At 42.2% G+C, this 22,820-nt stretch overlaps 1 protein-coding gene across 1 annotated transcript in view; it reads left to right on the plus strand.

The window, feature by feature from the left end:
- TEDC1 (tubulin epsilon and delta complex 1) overlaps positions 1–22,820 on the plus strand; it is a 71,658-nt gene that overhangs the window by 16,201 nt on the left and 32,637 nt on the right. The window contains exons 5-6 of the mRNA XM_039389797.1: positions 4,760–4,930; positions 10,531–10,629. Coding sequence (XP_039245731.1) covers positions 4,760–4,930; positions 10,531–10,629 — 270 coding nt within the window. The remainder of the gene's footprint in view (positions 1–4,759; positions 4,931–10,530; positions 10,630–22,820) is intronic.

Consider the following 22,820-nt stretch of genomic DNA (forward strand, 5'->3'; position numbering starts at 1 on the left):
GCATGGTGTTTGTCACTGTACTGCCAAAGCAATTCAGTCTAATGCCATTCCTTTCTGAGATCAATCCCCAGGAGAGCAGTATTTGGGCTGTTCTGAAACCTCTTAACAGGGAAGTTGGAGCAGAACTGTAAATTATGGAAAATGCAGATTTTAATCTGGGATTCCCAAGTCTGTCTTTGGCCTTGTGGCTTTCTGGCTGCTTATGTGAGGTTTTTTTAATGTTCTTTACGCATGTGTTTTCTCTGTTGTAGAGGCTAATGTCCAGTTGCTTGGCTTATGATGTTTATGGGCAACTTGTTAATCAAAGCTCTATGGTTTCATAGTCTCCTGGTTGGGGCAAGACAGTCTGAACCACGGAGGTACTTGGCTAAGACTGCAGTGCCCAAGGACACAGTGCCTTGGTTCAGGAGCTGAAGGAGCAGAGGAAAAAGAGGAGCATTGCAGTTGGCACAAAGGGGATACTGTCTTTTTTTTGTTGTTGTTAAAGATGAATCTGTGCCTTTAAAAGGAAAAGCCCTTTACCAACCCTGCACCTCTGTGATTTATAGCCTGTGTTTATCTGAGCTACAGAGCAAAGGGAAAAAACCTGTAACATTGATACATTTTGTTATGTGACCAGAACAGCATTTTTGTGCTTATAAATAATAGGAACACTCATTGTATTAGAGACTCTGTCAACTGGTGATATTTTAGGTTAAAAGAAGTGTTAGGGGGTTATTTGATCATGGTTATAGACACACTTCTGTTGAAAGACACACTTCTGTTGAAATGTGCATTTAAAGCAAGATTAAACTCTCTTAATTTTACAGTTTCCATTGTTACTTCCAGTTTGGATCCTAAATTACATTCCAGCTTTGCCTGCCAACTGGATCTTTTAAAGATGTTATTGAACATGGAAATCTGTGAAGCAGGGAAGCACATATGTTTAAATACCATCAAGGTCTGTGGCTCCAAATATGTGCTTAAGTGCTTTCTTGAAAACAGTCATATTTCAAGTAGGCTTTTTAAATTTCCACTTTGAAGAAATGTCTTGAGGGTCCAAGAACTGGGAGGCGGATCCTTACCTATCAGACACCTGTTCTGAATAATCAAATCTTTACAGTTCTGTGTTATTTCTATTTCTTGTGATATGTTGTAGTAAAAAAATTTGGAATTATGGGTTGTGTTTATTGTGTGTGATTTCTGTAGACTGTATGAAACTGACAGCCTTACTTTGAATGGTGTTACAAGCATCAGAGGTAAAACTACCCATGTCTTCTTCCCCTTTTAATTTGCAATCTGCAGGAGTCAGCTGAAAATGGAGAGATCTGTTTGTACATGTGAATGATCTCTTTGTGCAAGAGGCTGGGGGAGGTGGAATTCCCCCTATGTTCCTTGGGAAAGAGATATGATAGAAATGTGTTGCTTTATGCTGTTGGCCAAGCAGAAATTTCATCCAGTAGATGAAGGTGTTGGTTGTTGTTGGGTTTTTTATCTGCAGCAGAAGGAAAGCGGGACAAGATGAACAAATGGAAACTCTGCTTCTCCCTTTGTTATAGTGTAGGCTGCAGTTCTCTTTCACCTGGAGGGGTTGCAGTACACCTGGAACCGATTGCCCCAGGGGTGGAAACACAGTCCCACCATCTGCCACAGACTGATCCAGGCTGCACTAGAGAAGGGTGAGGCTCCAGAACATCTGCAGTATATTGACGACATCATCATATGGAGGGGACACAGCAGAGGAGGTTTTTGAGGAAGGAAATTATCCAGATTCTTCTGACAGCTGGTTTCACTATAAAGAAAAGTAAGGTCAAGGGACCTACCTGAGAGATCCAATTCCTGGGGGTGAAGTGGCAAGATGGGCATTGTCAGATCCTGACAGAAGTCATCGACAAGATCACTGCAATGACCAGCAGGAAGGAAACTCAAGCCTTCCTGGGTGCCAGTAGGTGTCTGGAGGATGCACATCCCCGAGTACAGTCAGATAGTAAGCCCTCTCTATCTGGTAACCCGTAAGAAGAATGATTTCCATTGGGGCCCTGAACAGCAGCAAGCATTTGAACAGATCAGGGAGGAGATTGCCCACGCTGTAGCCCTTGGGCCAGATGCGAAGAACATACTCTATTCTGCAGCTGAGGATAATGGTCCTTCCTGAAGACTCTGACAAAAGGTGCCTGGCGAGACCCGAGGCCACCCACTTGGATTCTGGAGCCAAAGCTACGGAGGATCTGAGGCCAACTACACCCCAACAGAGAAGGAGATCCTAGCAGCTTATGGAGGAGTGCAAGCTGCTTCAGAGGTGATTGGCACAGAATCACAACTCCTCCTGGTGCCTTGACTACCAGTGTTGAGCTGGATGTTCAAGGGAAAGGCACCCTCTACACATCATGCCACTGATGCTACATGGAGCAAGTGGATCGCTCTGATCACACTTTCTTTTCCACCTGAATTAGAAACCCGAGTCGCCTTGGGATCCTCGAAATCATCACAATTTGGCCTGAAGGTGAGCACTTGGGTCTAGCAGATGAGGAGGAAGAAGAGCTGGTGGTACGGGCTGAGGAAGCTCCATCATACAGTCAACTGCCAGAAGGAGAAACACACCACACCCTTTTCACTGATGGTTCCTGTCGCATTGTAGGGACGAACCGAAAATGGAGAGCAGCTGTATGGAGCCCCACATGACAAATTGCAGAAGCTACTGAAGGAGAAGGTGGATTGAGTCAATTTGCAGAGCTCAAAGCTGTCTAGCTGGCCCTGGACATCGCTGAATGAGAGAAGTGGCCAAGACTTTACCTCTATGCTGACTCATGGATGGTGGCCAATGCTCTGTGGGGGTGATTGGATAGATGGAAGAAGGCCAGTTGGAAACACAGAGAGAAACCCATCTGGGCTGCCAATATGTGGCAAGACATTGCCACCTGGGCAGAGAAGCTGATTGTGAGAGTCCGCCAGGTAGATGCCCACGTGCCCAAAAACTGAGCCAATGAGGAGCATCGCAACAATGAACAGGCAGAGCGAGCTGCATGAGTCGAGGTCTCACAGGTGGATCTGGATTGGCAGCACAAGAGAGAGTTGTTCCTAGCTCAGTGGGCCCACGATGCCTCAGACCATCAGGGCAGAGATGCCACCTATAGATGGGTGCAAGACCGAGGGACGGATTTAACCATGGACACTATTGCCCAGGTTATCCATAACTGTGAGACACGTGCTGCCATTAAACAGGCTAAGAGAGTGAAGCCCCTGTGGTATGGTGGATGTTGGAGTAAGTATAGATATGGGGAGGCCTAGCAAGTTGATTACATCACGCTGCCACGAGCTCGCCAAGGTAAGCGTTCTGTGCTCACCGTGGTGGAAGCCACCACAGGATGGCTGGAGACGCATCAGGTGCCCCACACCACTGCCCGAAATACCATCCTGGGCCTTGAAAAGCAAGTCCTGTGGCGACACGGCACCCCAGAGAGGATTGAGTCAGATAACAGGACCCATTTCAAGAACAGCTTCGTTACCACCTGGGTGAAGGAGCATGGCATCGAGTGGGTGTACCACATCCCATACCATGCAGCAGCTGCAGGGAAGGCTGAACAGTATAATGGACTGTTGAAAACCACCTTGAAGGCGTTGGGTGGAGGAACGTTCGAGCACTGGGATCAGCACCTAGCAAAGGCTACATGGTTAGTCAACACTAGAGGCTCTGTCAGTCGAGCCGGCCCTGCCCAGTCAGAGTCCCTTCACACCGTAGATGAAGTTCCTGTAATACACCTGAGGGGTATGTTAGGTAAAACAGTTTGGATTAACCCTGTCTCAAGCAAAGGCAAACCCATTTGTGGGATTGTTTTTGCTCAAGGACCAGGCTGCACTTGGTGGATAATGCAGTAAGATGGAGAAAAATGATGTATACCCCAAGGGGACCTTATCTTTGTGTGAACTGCGCATAACACTGTGCCTATATTTGTATGTAAGTATTTGTAATATGTGTATAGTTGGGGTAATGTATGTATTTATATGGTTGGAAAGGTTTAGTTTGATATAGTGCGTTGGTATGAAAAAATTTGGGGTGGATATTGTTACAACTTCTCTCAATTTCAGATTTATAATTACTTAGGGAGAGGAGCTTGGTCTTCTTCATAACTTGCCCTCCTTAGCAAACACTTCTGTCTCGTTAAACTGAGACACCCTTCTTCTTTCCAAATTACTCTAGAGATAGGCAAGACAAGCAAGACAGGCGATAAAACTGTAACCGGGAGTGCCTCTGTGGCCATTGCCAGCTGCATCGTTTTTTCTTTTCCTCTATCCTGCCAGATGGGAAGTGCTAGATGGAGAAAAGAAAATAGCTGGGTAAGCACAGGCCCACGATTTTGTCCTTATATAAGTCATTGATTTACAAAATAGGGTCTCAGGAAGACACTGGAGGAGCTAAATCTGTTCTCTGACATATTAGAATCTAGTCAAATGTGATTTTTCCCATCTGGGTAAAGAACATGCTTGCTGTCTCAGGAACACTGTGTCTTCCTGGGTATGGAAAATGAAAGATGGGAGAGGAGACGGCTCACCAAGTCACAGCTGAGAAGCTGATATTTATTCCACACTTCTCTACTTGTTTAGGCTGTTCCCAGTCCTGTATTCTAAAAGATGGCAATTTTTCTGTGCTGCTGAAATTGACTTCATTGTTGGGGGTTTTTTTCCCTCTTTAGCCTATATAGCTTGTATGTTTTTCACTACCAAATGACTTGAAAGTGTTCAAACTAATTTAAAACGTTTTTGTATTCTTTTCTCCTTTTAGTGTGAAGATGATCTGCCTAACATCCAGAAGGGTACACCTGAAACAACACCTGAATGTGGGCTGGAAGACAGAGTGGATGTTCGATACCTTCAGTGGTTAAATGGGAGGCTGAGGTTCCAATGGCAGAGTCTGCATGCTCAGCACCAAGAGCAGTGCAAGCTTTTGCACAAGGTAAATGATTCTTCTAACCCACTATGACGTTGTTTATTATTTAAAAGCCTTGTCAGCTGGAGCTAAATGTACAAATTATTCTTGTTTGCTAGTTCTGCCTTTTCTGCAGATAAGAGTGAATTACTCTAAATGTAAATACCTCCACCTTTCCCCAGTGCAGCAGAACCATGAGAAAATGCAATATGTACAGTTATGTTTGTAAAGTTATAATTGTATAAAAGTGTCCTTTGCAGGTTTGCACATTAGTCACTTCTGCAGCCATAGGCTGTTCTGATTGTTCTAGAAAATGCCTGGTAGAAACAAGACAGAGCATTCTGGTCCCACAGACAAGAAGTAGTGATTCAGAACTCTTAACTTCCCTGGAAACGTGGATTCAAAATATTGAGCACAAATATGGAAAGTAATAGCAAAATAAAATGCAGTTTCCCATTCCAAAGTACTAGGCTGCATCTGAGCAGAACCCAGAATCAACCTGGTTTTAAATCAGGGATCAGTAATAATCTCTGCATTGCTAAGATTCCAGTTCTGTTTCTGTTTATGAATGTTTAGATGCCTGTCTGGAAATCAGACACATCTGGGAGCATTATGTCTGTTTAGGATGGAAACAGCCTTCAGTCCCAGAGTTGACAGTGGTGGTGACTGCAGAGACAAAGTAAAAATCTGGTTCTGAAGATAGTCCTATAAGTTATTAAACATTGTTTTCCTTGGGCCACCTTTTTCCATTCTTATCTCTCTGGATAACTTAAATGGAGTCAGTTATTATTGTACTCAGAATCCTCACAGAAAACCTCTTTTTTTTGATACTAAAAACAGTTTTGGGAAATTTCTTCTCCAAGAACATTTATCAGAAAGTTGTCAGGATCATCTTCACCTCTGAATGAAGGTGCCTTCTTGGTTTTAGTCCTGTGTCTGACGGAGCAGTGCTGAAAACTATAATGAGGTTACATTTTGTTCTTTCTGTGAACTGATTGCTAGGGAAGATGTCTGATTGACAGCACCAGGGGAAGGATCAGGTGCTCTGTGTGCAGCATCTAAAATAACCTTTTGCTTTGCATTGACCACTGCGGATGTGCTTCCCTGACCTGGGAGCAAAAGATAACAATTCACTGTAAGTGCAGGTGTAGTCCTTGGCTTTTCATTGTGATTACAGACTGTGATGTTATTGAGAGAGGTGAAACCCAAGTGAAATGATTGGCATCTTCTCCCCCTGATAAGCTACTTCTGTGTAGGGTGTGTTGATTTTTATAGTAGGTGAGGCAAATACCTCCATAACCCATCATCAGCTGTCTGATTTATGTAGTACTTGACAGTAACAAGTCATTAGGCAGCTCCAGTGCCTCAGCTTGCAGTTAATGAGCCCAAGGAAGAATTAAGAGCAGGTCAAACCTAAGACCTCAAGTACGAGCAGAGATAGTCTCAACGGTCCAGATCAAACACTGAAATAATGAGGAGATGGTGCTGATTGGCAACATGCTAAACTTGTTGACAGGGGAGATGAGGAGATGATGACCTTCCTGGGGGAGGCTGTACTTTGAAATAAACTTGGACTTATTTTTTATCTCTGAAGGAAAAACGTCTTCGAAAGTTAGGACAGCTACAGTCAGACAAATCTAAGAGACAGGTTAGTTATGGTGCCAGGTCCCTGGACCATGATTTCCAGAATCTGGAAGAATAAGCAGGAAGGAGATTGTTTGTCTGTTCATCCAGTTTCCTAAAGCTACCATTACTGCCTTCTCCAACAATCATCACTGGACTAAACTGAAAGCAGTAGTGGTGCTGGTGATGACTCTAGTGGTTAGGCTGTTTTGCAGTGTGTAGAAGGGCTGCCACCACGGATGTAAACAGAGGAGGGTAGAACAGAGCCCAACCTCCCTCCCTCTGTGATCCCACACTGATATTATGTGTGCTCAAATACATGTGTGCAGCTGTGGGAGTTCTGTTCAGTGCTGTAATAAAGTGCAATGTCCTGATTTATATTTTAGTCTGAATTAAAAGCAGGAGAGTTGGAAGGTAAAAGGGACTTTTGAAGGGACTTCATTACAGAGCCACATTAATGTTAACATTTACAGTAACACAGAATGTAACATACTTGCACAATTTAACAGCTGCGTAAACTGTAATTGATATTTCATGACTCTGGAGAAATTCCTCATACTGGTGCATTAATTTCAAAACTTTTAAACTATTGCATGTGTTGAAGGCTGAGCTGACCCAATATGACCTCTATGTGAGCTGCTCCTTTTGTCTAATAAACCACAAACACAGTGTGCAAAAGGCTAATGAGTGTTATGTTTTTTAATTATGCTGACAGATTTACAGAGGGCTTTCTCTACAAAATGATAATTATGGCTTTTACTTGCTCTGTTTAATAACTTACCAGGTTATCTATCTCAGCTGTGGAACAGTCTTATTTACTGCTGATCACGAGCTATAATTCTTGCCAACTAGTGGCGACACTCACACAGATTTCATTCTGTGACTCACGCGGGCTCTAAAATACCGTGTTCTCTATTTGGGGCTTTCTGAGAAAAAACCACCGCAGTTGGAAAATATGTGCTTATTCAGAAGATGACTGCTCTTCCACTCCTTTTCAGTATGGATATTGCTGGGGCCTCTATCTACTCCAGGTCCTGCCCTTGCCACTTAAGGTTGATGGTGTGAAGTTCTGCAGTACCTAGAGCAGGTTGCGGAAGAGGGAAGCCTCCCTGGAGCTACAGCTGGTTACGTGCTGCAAATTGCTTGTTAGGTGGTCTGACTGGCTGTTCCTCTCTGCTAGTTCTTCTGATGAGCTGCTTTTCAGTGATCTCAGCTCCCAGAAGGCATGTTGAAGCCTACAGACGCATACATGTCCTGCTGTAGTAGGAAGGCTTCCTCAGGGAAATCTTAACCTCTCTGCTGCTGAGGAATTTTGCAGCCTGAGGGTATGAGCTGTTGAGTAACATTATAATGGCTTGTCGTTGCGGACAGGTTGGCTCGCTTTGAAAGTATAATGTAGTGATACCATTATAATTCCCTCGAAATTCTCAGCGGTACATATTTACCTGATATGCCTTCAAATGATATGGAAACGTGAAGGATCAATTACCGTGTGAAGGCAAGCCTCTTGGTTCTTCCATTCTGTTTCTCCCTCTTTCTGCCGAGTGCCAGAGGAATATCTGTCTGCTCAGTTTTTGATCCCTCTTGAATTCACGGGAGAGAACAGCTGTTGTTATTTAGTCTCTGAGTTACAGCTTTGCCTTAAAAAATGTGAATGAGAAGCCTTGCATAGTTTCAGAAAAGCAGGTAGGAACTCTGTAGTTTCAGACTGGCATTTTTTGGGCGGTCTGTTAAATGCACTGTTCCACGATCAGCGTGTGAAAAGAAAGAGCGTAACAGGTGAGTTTGAGCAGAACTGATGGATTTCCTGGGGGTATTTTTAGCTATCTTCCATCCTGAAATAGTGGAGGGTTAAATCAGGTTCAGAGATTAATTTTTTTTTAAGTAGGTGAATATCTGATTGTGCATATAGGTTAGTAAGAGTAAAATGATATTAAATGGAATTCTTGATAATAGAAGAAGAGTTCAACGTAATTGGAATTATCAGATCATGGTAAGGCAACAATAAGGGTTATAATATGATTGGAAACTATAAGAGTTTTGTTTTGTCGGTAAGAATGCAGAGGAGCACTGAGAGCCACTACCTTTGAATGGAGTGATTTCTTGTGCCTTCTCCTAAGATAAACAGTATAAAATAAGATGTAGTGCAGTGGATTGGATTGGTCATATCTATATACCTGATGATGTGGTAAGAGTAAAGGAACAAGGATAAAGTCTTGATCTCTGAATAATAGAGGGCAGAGACTGACCGGTGCTGGGTAATTACCTCATTGTCAGTAATTCTTGAGTGAGCTAAACTGCAATTGTTAGATGCATCTCTGTCTTGACATGAAGAATCTACCATGTTCCTCTGTAAATTACTACAGTGGTTATTTATATATTTCTTGTCTATTTGGTTTGAAAATCTTTCCTTTTTTTCCTAAATTGAATCTGCCATTAGATCTCAAAAGCACATCCTTTGATGCAGTGGAATTTTTTCCTCTCATGCAAATGTGTGTGAGCTATGAACAAGCCCCCTTTTCATCTTCTCTTAGGTGGATTAGACACCCTGCAGGGAGAGCAGCTTGTCTAAGCTCAAGGGCGTTTAGGAGTTGGTACTGGAAGCTCCCCAGAAGTGGTGCTAAGTGGGGGGCTGTGCCTGTACTCTCATGCCAAGGTCACTGCGAGGTTAAATCAGAGTCTGATTCCTGCCTCCACCTTGGTGTATTCCAGTGCCATGAAGCAACAGCTATACGTGCTCTGTCTCTCACCCTTTCACCTGCTGCTTTTACCTTGGTACAGTTTCCCTCTTTAAACGTTGTTTTATCTTCGGTATGTCGTGGTTATCAGTAACAGATAGCAAAAATACAAATACTGGATTATTACAGTATCTATCTAGACTGGTCTCAGGGGAACACCTTATTACTCTGTTGTTACATCTTCAGTGTATTTGTTTTGGGCTTTAGCCGGTGATGCTGCTGCCACGTACATTTGAAGATGGGCTGGAATTCATTGCTAGTGGGGCCCAAAGGTTTGGCAGCCGGTTGCACAAGAATGCAGCAGGGAGGGGAGTGGCAAGAAGAAAGGAAGAACATTGTGTGGGGAGGTACTCTTTTATTTTTAAACTCGCATAGCTCTGCACATGTGACAGATGGTTGCCACCAGAAGTGAGTTTTGGGAAAGGAACGCTAAAATATTCTGAAGTTTCACGGAAGGGTTGATAATTACCCAGTGCCTGTCAACTTTAAAATAGTTGTCAATACCCAAGTGTGTGATAAAGTTCATATTAGAATAAAGAAAGAAAAGCAGGAAACATTCTCTGTCTTCTGGCAGAAATATTAATGAAATATGAGTGATTGTCTGACAAATGTGCACTGCTATCTTGTTTGGCAGCTGCAGTTATTACAGTAACAAAGGGATCAGCTCTGAATAGGAGGAATTGCTTTTTATTGTTCCCTTGACTAACTTGGGAAGCTTCTTCATCAAGTAATTGATGTTACCAGCACCAGTGCAGCTGGGACAAGGTCTTGGTAAGCAAAAGCCGAGTGTGTAGCAGCAAAAGAGAAACTTACTGTAACTAAGTAGCATTTTCTACTTTAAAGGAAGAAATAAAAAATTATTCTGAGGGTATCCTTTAGCTCTGTTAAGACTCCTGCTATCTGCGTAAATGGTTTCTCCTTTCATGCTATGCACAAGAGCATGTGTGCTGTAAGGAAAATGACTTTAGGACAGGATGCAAAGAGAAATCTTTCAGTTTTACTGTGGCATCAGCGATTGCAATGCCTGCATGTGGTAACACTACCAGATGGACTGTTTTGTGAGATAATTGTGGTGCATGTTCATCCTTTCCATTCTGGCTGTTTTAAAAAGGTCTGTTGTATTGGTGGTAGTAGTTACATTGGGAACGGGCTTGTAACTACTGGTTCACATCACCAATCCGTACCAACTGTTAGATGTTAGCTAATGATCTTGCAAATGGTCTGGTCCTTGCACTGACAAATACCTTTTAAATCAATCTATTTCAGATCCATTTATTCACTAGTGGCTCCCGTGTGGACCAGGTCCTTGGACATTTTTCTGTCACAGAAACAGATCTTGTTAGACAACCGGAGAACTACAAGCAGGTAATGCTTCTGTAATTCTTGGATGCTTGGCATGCTTTTCACAGATGTTGTTCAGGAGAAGACTGCACTCCCTATAACATTTTTTTAACTTGGTTTCCAACAGAAGTACGGGCTTATATATTGAATTGTCAGTTTCCTCAGTTATAACTTGTATTCACCAAATCTGGTTTGATAGAACATAAACTCAAAGGTATTAGACCACGTCCAGATGGCTTTTTAATATCTCCAAGGCTGGAGACTCCATAGCTTCCCAAAGTGACCTGCTCCATGCTCAGTCATCCTTAGAGTAAAGTGTTTCCTTAATGTATTCAGAGAGAACCTCTTAGGACATCATTTTTCTAGTGTACTGTTTTACCCTTAAGTGTAGATTTCTACTGTTCTCAATTATAATAGATGTTTCAGTTTATTGTTTGAAGTAGTATAATTCACTTCTTTTAATACAGTATAATACATTTGTTTTAAAAATCAGTTTGTAAAAGTTCATTCTGTGTGAAGCTGAAGCAAGGTGGAAATTTTAAGCTCATCCCTAACAAAATCAATATTTGGCAAATTTCTGCAGTCTCTCCAGGTCTGTTTGCTCAAAGAAGGTATTCTTTCTGCTGCTAGCATAAGAACAAAAGCGGGCATTGTAAATATTGTGCACAAAGAAGTTCAGAGCAGTTGATTCGAAGGTGGGAGGATAGTGTTATGTTCAAACCCCCTAAAGTAAAGTGCATGTTAGTCTTTCATTACTGAGCATTTCTTGGATGAACAGCTCACATCCAGCCTCCTGATAAAATTCATCTGTTTAGAACATTTTCCAGGGAAATTATTGTTTTTCTAGAGCAAATGGCCCTAAGTCAACTTGAGGTTTCTTTTTCGCTTCTGCTTTGCAGTCCCTCTCCTACGGTTTGCTCAGCAGCTTGGAACACACAGCAGCACATTGCTCTGAAGTCTATACTTTGTAGTCTTCCAGATCTTACAAAAGCCTGTAAGGTATGACAGGCTGCTATTAGAAACTTACTGACTGTGTAGAAGGACTTTGCAACTACCTTTTTCCCAAAGCCTTACCTTGATTATGGCACTGACCTGTGACAGTAAAGTGTAACAATGCTCCTACAAAGCCTAACTGGTTTTGACTACTCTGTTAATTAATCATTCCAGGAGTTTTTTCTTGCACTCTGCCCCCTTTCCTGGATGTCTGCTCCAGGTGCACTGTTCAGGGTGAGGCTCGGGATAAAATGGAAAGAATCCTTCTGTACTGTAAGCATTGTGGTTAGGTAAAGTGCTGTAGTCAAGGAGGTTTAGTTGGCAGCTACGTTGCTGAGTTAAAATGAGTAGAGCCTTCAATCCACTTTTCCTAGGCTTAAACAGCAAATACGTGAAACAAAAGCGGGGTGATGACTGAGAGGCACAGAGGCAGGGTGGCAGAAGAAGTTTTCTTTAAATAAACTATGAGTGGCCACAGTGTCTATCTCCAGTTTGTGGGCTCTGACAGGTGCAATCCCAAACAGGTTCCAGCTCCAGTGCGTGTGTGTTGGAAATTCTTTTCTTATGTCGCTTACTGCTTGGACTGATCCAAAATTGGAATTGTTTGTCAGTCTAATCAGCTGTGAAATTCTTAACCTCTTGAAGCTCTCAAACCCATTCAAGAAGGGAGGTGTCCTCTAAGCTGCTCTCATGTGCCTGATTCTAAAATAAACAGGCGAAATTGCAGGAAATGATCACAACACTTCAGTATACATGTTTTCGAGAGCCTCATCATTTTTATGGTCACCATATGAGCAATCTTTGTAGTTTTTGTCTCCCCTTACCCTTATTTCCCAAAAGCAGCTTCCAGAAGTCATATGTTCGTTATGTATGAATAGCCTGATATAACAAGGTGGTATGGACTTGAAAAGGCATCATTGTTTCAAGTGTCACTTTTCCAGATGGATCTAATATTCAATATGCAAAGTGATGCTGCTTTGGAAAATGTAATAAAAAGCCTCTAATTTTCAAATATCTTGTTAAGATTAAGTACATTATGCATATTTGAGTAGCTTGGTTTTCAAATATTGGTGCAGATGGTAGCACTCTGCCAAATGCTTTTTCCAAAAACTGTGAAATGGTTTTTTTTCTTTTCAAGTAATGTGATATTTCTCTTTATGTTACTTCAAGTAAGAACCTGCTGCATGGATCGATAAAAAGAGCAAGCATGTCAATATGCCTTACTGTAATGCACCTCTCTTGGTGGATGGTGTTATGAATTCCTTCTCATCTTAGGCATCCTCTAAAGCATAGTAATGCAAAGTGGATCGAAGCGTCAGAAATTAGTTATCACAGAAAGGACTTTGCTCTCTTTTCATTGAAGCCTCGAGTTAATTTTCCTCAAAAATATCCTGTGGAACACGTTGCTCTTGCAGCAAAACAAGAGATGTTTAGTCTGACAGGAGAAGTGTCATAGGATATAGAGAGCTGTGAAGTTAAGCTTCAGTTTATGGAATGGAAGAGTCGTGCTGTTCCTTTTCTATAGGAGTTGCACATCAATTTCTATAAAATGTTCTTCCCTTGGATTTCTGACTATAAAACTCTTTTAGTGCTTTTACGTACAGGGATTTTACTGGACATTATTATTCTTCTATCATCATAAATGTCTTTGTCAGATTCATGGAGCTGGAAGTTTTCCAAACCTAATGGTTTTAATTATGTTTTTCTCCAGTGGGGCATGATCAAAATTCCAACTTTTCCTGTCATTTGGCTTGGCTGTGATATATATGTGTGTGTGTGTGGCTGGGAGTTGCAGGTCGCTGCTGTGTTTAGTTCCTATGCTGCCCAGGGGTGTCAGTGTAGGGGAGGTGGTGTTATTTCAGCTGGAGTTCAGTTTCCAGTTGAAGTGCATGTGCATGCTCATGTTAGCTCTTGACCTCTGCACATATGTCCTCTCCTTCCTAAGATGCTGTTGTGTGTTTTTGAGCCCCCCTGGCTTGAAGAGTGTTGCAGAAATACACTGGTGGTCACCTTCTCAGCAGAAGCCCCTCAGTCAGTGGTGATGGTTGTGGAGCTGTTTGCTTGCCAGGCTGTGTTGGAGCGAACAAACTGGGGAGACACGTACAGGGAGCTTGGGTGGTCATTGTGTTTTTTCTTGAATATCTCTTGCACATGTCACTTAGAGTGTCCTAGAAGATAGTCCAAAGCATCTTAAATGTCTTGTGTTTTGATGCATTTTCCAAGCTGATCCGTTTTTTAAAGGATTCCCTTAATAAACTGGGGTGCTGCTGGTATTTGCCAGCCTGAAATATCTCGGGGCAGAAATGGAGTTCTGGTCTCTGGCACTGCAGCTAAAATAATTTGGAAGTGTACTTGGAAGAGCATGAAGAAGATGTGGCTGAGGGTAAGCAGCATCTGCCCCAAACTTTGCTGGGCAGTAAGAATTGTCTCTGAGGATGTGGTCTCATTCCTCCTGTGGCTGTTAGGACAGTGGCTGTGATGTGTGACCACTTGGGTAGCTTTTAATTTTTGTGAGCCTGATATAGTCCCATTCTTGTCTATCAGGCCTATTTACCTTAATTCTTCATTGCAGTGTCACCAGTTCTGAAGTTTACCTTGAGCTTGAAAAATGTATGTTGCAGCTGAGTCCCTAAATTAACTTTCTCATCAAATTGTTACCATATAGAGATCAATGAACTTTGAATGAGAACAGCATAGTCTTTCAGTGTCTTCTCTCTCTTCATATACTGCTTTATATGTGGAATTCAATCTAAGTAGAGATTAAATGTTGAAACTTGGGTCATTGGTACAATGCTGGCAGTGCTGAAGTGATCATTGAAATTGTAATGAGTAAAGATGACATCTTTAAATGCCAGTAAATCAATTTATTAAGTGTGACAGCAAATAAATAATGCAACTGTCTGCCAGATGGACATGCAATGGAGTTGACAGAACTTGGATGTGAATAGCTAATAATTTTGTTTCAGAAATATATAAAAAATATTTATGCTTGTTGATTGTTAACATGTTTTAAGGGCGATTTATTTGGCTTAAGAAACTACGGTCCTTGGTAGCAAGTAAATAGGAGCAAACAAGTAGTCTGCCTGCCTTTGCATACATAATGGATCATCAATTCCATGCCCATAAAAAATTCAGGTGAGCTTTAGCACTCCAAGCAGCAGGGGTTGGGTAGGATGGGATAGGATGGTGCAGGCATAGCACTGATCCTCTTTCTGGACTGTTGATGTATCAGGGAAGGAAGCCAATGTAAAGTATCTGTATTGCTTCCTTCAGTCAGGTGGGATCCATAATTTCTTATTGGGTCATTCAGGGGGTAAATGATCAAGATGTATGATCAGTTGATTGTGAACCCTAAATCTCGTGGTGGTTTCCATTTAAAACATCTGTCCCAGATGGCTGTTACAGATGGGTGACACAACAGGTTTATTCTCTGTGAGTTACAGCCAATGATTTGAATTCATGCAAAGCACTAAAGAGTTTCTGTGCCTTTCAGAACAAGTGCATTCAAATTGGGATCATTAGGAACTGATAAAGTTGGAATTTTTAAAATTGTTGACTGTGCATTTACTAGTTACTTTGCATGAAATTTGAATCTTCAGCTGTTGTCATGTGCATGCACACGTGGGCTTGTGCACTTGCATAAAGTCCCCCTGATCTAGTGAAGTCTTTTATCTGCATAAATATGTTACACAGAAAGAGCAACGAGTGTATTCAGAGCATCTGAAGGACAGCACCACCTCCTGGCATGTGTGTGAGGGCAGAGGTGCAAAAGGGAGGTCTGTTAGCTAATATAAGTTATTTGGTTGGCTACTGAATAATTACTGAGGTATTCCATTATCTCCAGAAATGGATCCTAAGTTGCTGACCCTCTCGGATGAAATTGGAATAACTATGGCAGGATAGTTCCAGCTGCTGTGTCCCAGGCTATATTTGGTGTCCTTGTGCCGATGGTTTGGGACCTCATGGAATGTTCCTGGTGGTGACACACGCTGCAGGCAGGTGCTAAATGAAAATAAACAGTTAAAACTCTCTGATAAGCTTGACACCGTGTCACATTATTGATTTGACACAGACCTGTAGCAGTATTTCTGTAATCAACCCTGTTGTGGTCTTATATGGTGGGGTGAATAATGTAACCTTATTTGAATCTCAAAGAGCCTGTTAGGGAGCCATCTGATATTTTATAATGTCCTTCCATCTCTTGTACAAGAAGCAGTTGAAGAACTTATTTCTCAGAGTGTAGATACCAGTGGAAAAAAATTACATTGATCCTATAGACAGTGATGCTGCTGTGTGGAAGGTTAATTCAGAAAGTGAAGGCTTGTACTGCATGTAAATTCCAGAAAAAATATTTGTTCTTTAATGAAAAAATGTCCTTGAGCTTCAAGGACAAACTGCCTTCCTTGCTATAAATTATCATAGATTCAAAATCTTCTGTGATGCTCTGGCAGCTAATTCTGTTTGATCTGGCCCTTAGCTTTTTGTATGTGTATTTCTTCATTCCCTTAGTAAAAGCCATAGTTCTGTCATTTTCATCATGGAACAGGGATCAGTATTTTTTGTTGTAACTACTGTTCTAATTAAGGGCAGCTTTGCCTATTTGTCATCGTGTTTCAGGTTTTTTTGTAAGAAAAAAATACTTGAATTTTTTCAAGTGGATGCTGCGTAAAAAATAATACAGCATAAGAGGAACCGCATTGAGGCTTGTGAATGTTTGTGAAAACATGGGATTTTCTTGTTTTGGTTTAACTTTTGTGCATTTTCTGTACAAAATCCCTCCTTGCCCAGTCCCAATGCCACAGAAATCTTCACGGATTCATTTTACTCGGTGTTATGCCGGGGTCTGTGTGAGCTCTTCACAGAAAGATTGTAGTGTGAACTGGTTCTCAAGGTGAGGAGAGACTGTGTTGCTGCGAATGAGATTGTAAAGGTGGAGAACAATCCCCCCCAAAGGAGCACAAAGGTCTGCGACACAGTTCTTGGAGCAATAGCGCAGAAGAAACAGCCAAGCTCTGAAGAATTTAAACACTGTGAGATTTTAGACTTACTCTACACACTACCAGAATTAACTTAGTTTGAATTAGTAATGACTCCTCATCATTTACCAGATATGCTTCTAGGGCTTCAAAATCCAAAATCTTTGGATTTTAGCCTTGTTGAATTCTCAGAACACCAAGTAAGCTGATAGTTTATGTAGCAAGAACAGTTTTTTTCTTTTCCTTTTACAGAACTTTTTAAAGGTACAGGTTTTTCTAAATTTTTACCTGTTTTAAAGCAAGTTTGTTTTTCATTGAAGATTGCTGATGGCTGCATGTTAAATAAGTTTTTTAATGATGAAATGAGATGCAGTTCTAGAACTGCTGACCTTTAATAAATTTCAGGGTTCACCAATGAATTGTATGTTAGGCCCATGGACACACGTGTTTTGAAAAGGTCAACTATGACAAGTTTTTTGAATTTGCATAATTATGCTCACCACAGCTCTTTGAATAAAAGTAGAAAATGCTTTGCCCTTTTAAAGTATTCAGGTTTTCCTCTCCTGTTTTTAACTTACTTTTACTAAACCATTCTAACATAATTGATTAAAGAACACAGGGAACATGGACTGTGTTAGGAGCTGCAGACTGGGAGCTGAAGTAGGACTCTGAACAGGCAGAGGAAAGGGATAGGATGGACAGTAAGGAACCTTTTTGCTCTGGCTCTTGTTTAGTGAAGTCAGGAGCTGGGAGAGACCCATGGACTAGAGGCCTGCATAAGGGCATTGGGGAGGCAAGGTAACTCTGATATGAAAGAATTCAGATTGTCTGGGTGAAAAGAGCACGAGGGACTGAATGTGGACAGGAAGGTCAAGAGCGGAGAGGAAAATTAGGACAGGGAGCTGTGAATGAGGAAGATGAGTCTGTCTAAAGACTTGAATCACTGTCTTGCTCCTTGTGGGATTCTGAGAAATTGCCTGCTTGCAGGAAAATGTCATCCCCCTCCAATGATGATCCAAGTGGACTAGTTCCTGATGCTGCAGGAGGAATTTTGAAAAGTGTCTTTCTAAAAACATCAAAGTTATCAATAATCTAAATAGGAGCACAGTGTTGCACTATATCCTAATGTATTATATCCTATATTATATCCTAATAAACAAGATATGTTTATTAGGAACGATTGTATCATTCAGAGAGCAGAGTGCCTTATTTGTGAGTCAGAGCTGTGGTGAAGAAAGTGGTTGATGAAGGTGAAGAAATAGGAGTGAGGGGGGGAGAATCACTGGAAGAGGAAGAAAGCCAGAATAGCTGAGGCAGCAGGGCTTTGTCCTAGAGAGCTACCATGCTTCTGTGTTGTAGGATTCTCAAATTCCCTAGGTTAAGTTACTTAAACTAGACTTACCATGGTAGGAAAACTGCCTAAAGCATCTGCAAGTTGTGGAGTTGTGCTGGGTAGACATATCCATGGAGTGCCTTATAGTAATTTTTAAATTTCCTGAAAATCGTGTCTTGGAAGTCTCAGTTGAGGCACCAAAAAAAGGAATGGAAGCATTTTACTTACATCTCCTTGTTTTCATTTTCCCGTTGCAAAATGACATTAATGCTATCATCTCGTCTCACATGGGTCATTAAGAAAGATAACTTGTTTATCTGAAAGATAAAAATTCTGCCTTCAGAATGGGATTTGAATGATGTGTGACAAATAAGTCTATGGCTTCCCTGTGAAGAACAAACAATAATATGCCATTTAAAAGGAAAAGGAATAGCATGTGGAGTGAGCATCAGCCAATCTGTGCCCTTGGTGAGACAGATTATGAAGGGAAATATTTCGGTTGCATAATTCTAGACCTTATACACATGGGATGGGCAAATTAGTGTTGTTTAGGCAGCTTGAATTCTGGCACTTTTTAAGTTTGAATGCTTCAGTTTCCAACTTTAGCATTTTTCCTGCTGGGTTGTGCATTAGAGGTGTAAAACATGCTTACTGCCATGTGCTCTGAACAACCCTGCCAGTCAAAGGCAATGCTTTTTTCCCCCTTGTTAAGTGACTTAATGCTTTGTGTTGTTCTTCCAGCCACAGTTACTTTAGACATTTTACATGCATGATAGTCAGGTTGGTGAGAAATAGCATGGGCACTGACATTAATATTGCAGGGGAAAGCAGATCTAATAATGTATTGCATTATAGATGGGGCTCCAGCACCTAAATGCAGGAGGCCTGGAGGCTCACACAAGAAAGCTTGAGGGAGCTGAATGATTCAGAGCATTCGATCTTTGATGGTGGTGGTTCAAATAAGAAGTAGAGGTTGTAAGGATGGGTTTAATATGAAGGTCACTTGCAGGCTAAAATGAAATGTAGCTTCTGTCCTGTTTGCAATGAGCAGGGTCAGGAGTGTGTTGGTGATCCTTGGCTGGTCTGAGCTGACTTTCTGACCGTGTTAGAGACTCCTGCCCTGTCCTGGACTGCTGCTTTCCCGTTGGTGCCCTGGTATCTGTAATCTGAATGATGGAGCAAGGACTAGCTTTACACCTCCATGAGTTATGTTGGTTGAAAGGCATATTCTTTCTCTGTTGATATCTCTAATTTGGTGTTTTGGTGGTGTAACATCAGGAGTAGAGTGGCTGCTCTTGTGCTGTGCCCAGTGAAATTGCTGCCCTGGGATGGGTAGAGTTTCAGACCCTCCAGGGAGGATGAGCTGTGCCAGGAAACACACGTTTTCCTGAGAATGTTCAACACAATAAAAGTGTTTTGGTTCTCTTAGTGGCACTGCCTAGATTACCTTTAAAATCCAGAATACTCATTACTTATTGTTGTTTTTCTGGGAGAGGGTTCTCTTGGTTTGGTTTGAAGCTTGGTACCTTGAAGGTTATTGGGAAAAGCTGTTGTATTTTGTTTCTCTTGGCTGTGTACGTGGGAACCCCTCCTTAAACTGACTGGAGCTGACAGTGCATGCTGTCTTACAAATGAAGTGATTTGGTGGTTGTTATGCATTTCCCGTAGAGGAGGAGAGGGGCTACTGAGAAAACAATTTAAAATGGAAATCAAAAAGCTCCAGGCGATTCAGATATAATTTTTCTTTCCCACATGTCATTGCAAGGCAAGAATAAGTGCTAAGAAAGCAAAGAGGCTGTCAGTGACAGCATGTGCTGCCCACCCCGTGCTGCGTGGCAGGAACAAAGAATGTTATTCCTGCCTTTTTTAATGAGTCACTCCACAGAAGGAGCAGGTAGGCTGCCATGTCATTTTCCTTCTGAAATACTGTAGGCAATTGGTTTTCAGTTCATTTGCTGACATTTGTCACATAAAACACGGTTTGCTGTAGTAGTTATTAAAACGTGTTGGAGACAGTGGATCCAGGTACTCATTTGCAAAAATGAGGCAGAACAAGATTCAACCCTTGTCATCTGTGTAAAATTAGGAAGAATTACAGAGGTCAATGGCTTCAAAGCTGCTTTTAGACAGTGTCTTTTTGTAGCTGAGTTCCCGATCCTTGTTAAGAAAGTGAAAGGCTCTGATCAGCTGTGTGCTGTAGAAGCAAGAGCAGTCCAAGTGCAAGGTAATGTATATTGGAGTTTCTAAGGCAGATTCAAGTCAATTTTAGAAGGAAAAACTTTGAAAAAAAGTTAAAATACAAATGACTTGCCTTTGAGTGCTTTGCGTGGTCTCCTCTTGGGGCAGGCAGTGGACCAGTTGTCTTGGGTGAGGAATTCCTTTCCTAACTTCCCTGGTCATTCCTGTAGTGGTGGTGCTGGAGGTTTTAATATCCTTCTGGAAACGGTGGGGCTTGGCTTCCAGATCCTGTCTGAAAGACAAGCAAGCATTATCCAGAGCTAAGAAACAGATGCTAGTCGGGGTGGAAGTTTAGGCTTGATGACAGGAGAAAAGATGCCCGTGGGAGAGTTAATTTAGGGAGGTTCAAGAGGTCAGAAATGTATGGAGTGACTCTCCCTCATGCTGTAGAAAGAAAGAAAGAAGCCTCTGCAGGAGCTAAACTGCTTTGAATTTCAAAAGATGAATATGATCAAAACAATTCTCCTTCCCCACAACTGTCTGTGGAATCAGATGGTTTCTGTTCCTCTGATGCTGGCTGTTACCAGCCGGTTCAGTTCTGACTGCTCTGGGACGGGCACTCCCCACCTCTGCAGTCCCCTCAGATCATGCTGCTGGTTCTCTTTCAAAGCAGTGTGGAGTATCCCATCCCAGAAGGAGGCAGAGACAGGTAATTAAAGAGCTTTGAAAAGCAGGTAAGGACAGAGAATGGCCAGTGTTTATGTGTCACTAAAGGAAAATCCTTATGTCTTTTTAGCCAGCTTCGTTAGAGATAGGCTGGATTAGTGAGCGGGAGCATGAGTGGAAAACTGTGGGATACTGAGCTCAAATTGGTGCCTGATTGTTAGTGGTGTCCCTCTGGGATCAGCTCTTGGTCCAGTACTGTTTAACATCTTATTCATGGTTTGAATGATGGGATGGAGCACACCACCAGCAAGTGTGCTGGCAATACCAGATTGGGCATAGCAGTGAATATTCGCTCAGGGGGTCCAAGATGGGCTGGAGAAATGAATGAGAGGAGCCTCGAGAAGCTGATCTAAGGCTGGTGCAAAGGCACCAGCTATTCCATCTGGGGTGGAACAAACCCCTCGCTGGGAGCTATCTGCTTAATAAGCAGCTTTGAAAAACATCCCACACAGGGGAAATGGAGGGATCCTGTCCCTCTTCCCAGTGCTCATGAGCCTGATTGCCAAGTGTCTGGTTTGGGCTCCCCAGCACAAGGATGGTGGCACACAGGAGCAAATCCAGGAAGGCCACTGAGGTGGGCAGAGATGGAGCATGGGCCAGGCCCTTCTCAGAGATGCACTTGGACAGGAGAAGGAGCAACAGACACAAGTTGGAACACGAGAAATTCTGGCCAGATAGAAGAAGAAAAAATTACTGTGAAGGTATTCAAACTCTGGAACCAGATCCTGGAGAAGGGGTGAAATCTGCATTGTTGATGTTCAGGACTTGCTGGGCAGAGCCCTGAGCACCTTGCTCTCCGCAGAGGATTGGAGACCTCCAGAGGCCCCTTCCCACCCACATGGTTCAGCTCAGCAGCTGGCGGTGAGACCCTTAGCATGAGACCAGCTTCTTCACTGACAGGCACTAGCTTGTCACCAGCCATGAATCATTTAGTTGTTGAACTTGCTGCCCAATTTCATTTTCCCAGTGCCTCTTCTGAAGGAAGGGTGCTTTATTTTTTTTTTTTATTACTCCAGACGTGTTTAGTGCTAAAATATTTCTTTAGATATTTTTTAAGCAAGGTGGCCTCTGGCTGCAATTAGTGTCCAGTTGGAAGAACTGGAAGCATTATATAGCAATGCTAAAGCAAATCATTCTACCTCATAGCATTATTACCTTGATCTGAAAATTTCCCCAGGCTGCAATTTGTCACTAATATTGCTTTCAGCTAAACTTATCCATACAAAAAAAAAAAAGGATTTAATAGAGCTGCAGTTCTGTAGCTGCCGTCACCATTTTTGGTGATGAGTTATTACTTAGTACATTTTACTGACCAAGCTTATAGAGTTCTTGGACCTTGAAAAATGATGCAGTGGTTTATCACAGACTCCATAAATTCTTGGACTACGTAGCAGCAATATCTTAGTCTCCTACACCATAAGAAAGAAGTGTATCTCTGAGGCACGATAGATACATACTGCACTGATACAAACACTTGGTTGTGATTGCCAGTGGCAGAACTGATAGAATGATACTGAGCTTCACTGCTGCTTTTGTGCTTGTTTTATGCTGTACTTAACATAATTTGAATGCTGTGACAGTGGCAATGACAGTGACATACTATAATATAATTCCATGTGAGACAATGCAGCTGGAATTAATAAGCTGGAGAGACAAGGCTGAGGTGCTTTGTCATCAGTTGGCATTAGATTTTTAATTTTTTTTTTTTGTGGAAGTGCCAGCAAACCCAGTGGTGGGAGCAAGCTGCCCTGGCTCGGGTGATGCTTTGGGCCAGCACAGGGAGGCCAGGCAAACTCTGAGGTCCCATACAGTGCTACAGAAAAGCTTGTGCCAGCATCATATCTGGTGTCTGTAAGCTGAATGATGAAATTCCCACTTATCAGCTGAGGCTGCTGAGGTGTGAGAGGTGTGTCTTGTATCCACATTTATATCAAAATACCCTGGTCGTGCCGCCTCTGAGCTTTCTGTGGTAGGAGACTTTGGAGTGAGAGTGGCTCAGTTGCTGACAG

This window comes from Pipra filicauda, unplaced genomic scaffold, assembly GCF_003945595.2.
Source record: "Pipra filicauda isolate LSUMZ 115617 unplaced genomic scaffold, ASM394559v2 scaffold76_size2844353_pilon, whole genome shotgun sequence".
In the NCBI taxonomy this organism is placed as follows: domain Eukaryota; kingdom Metazoa; phylum Chordata; class Aves; order Passeriformes; family Pipridae; genus Pipra; species Pipra filicauda.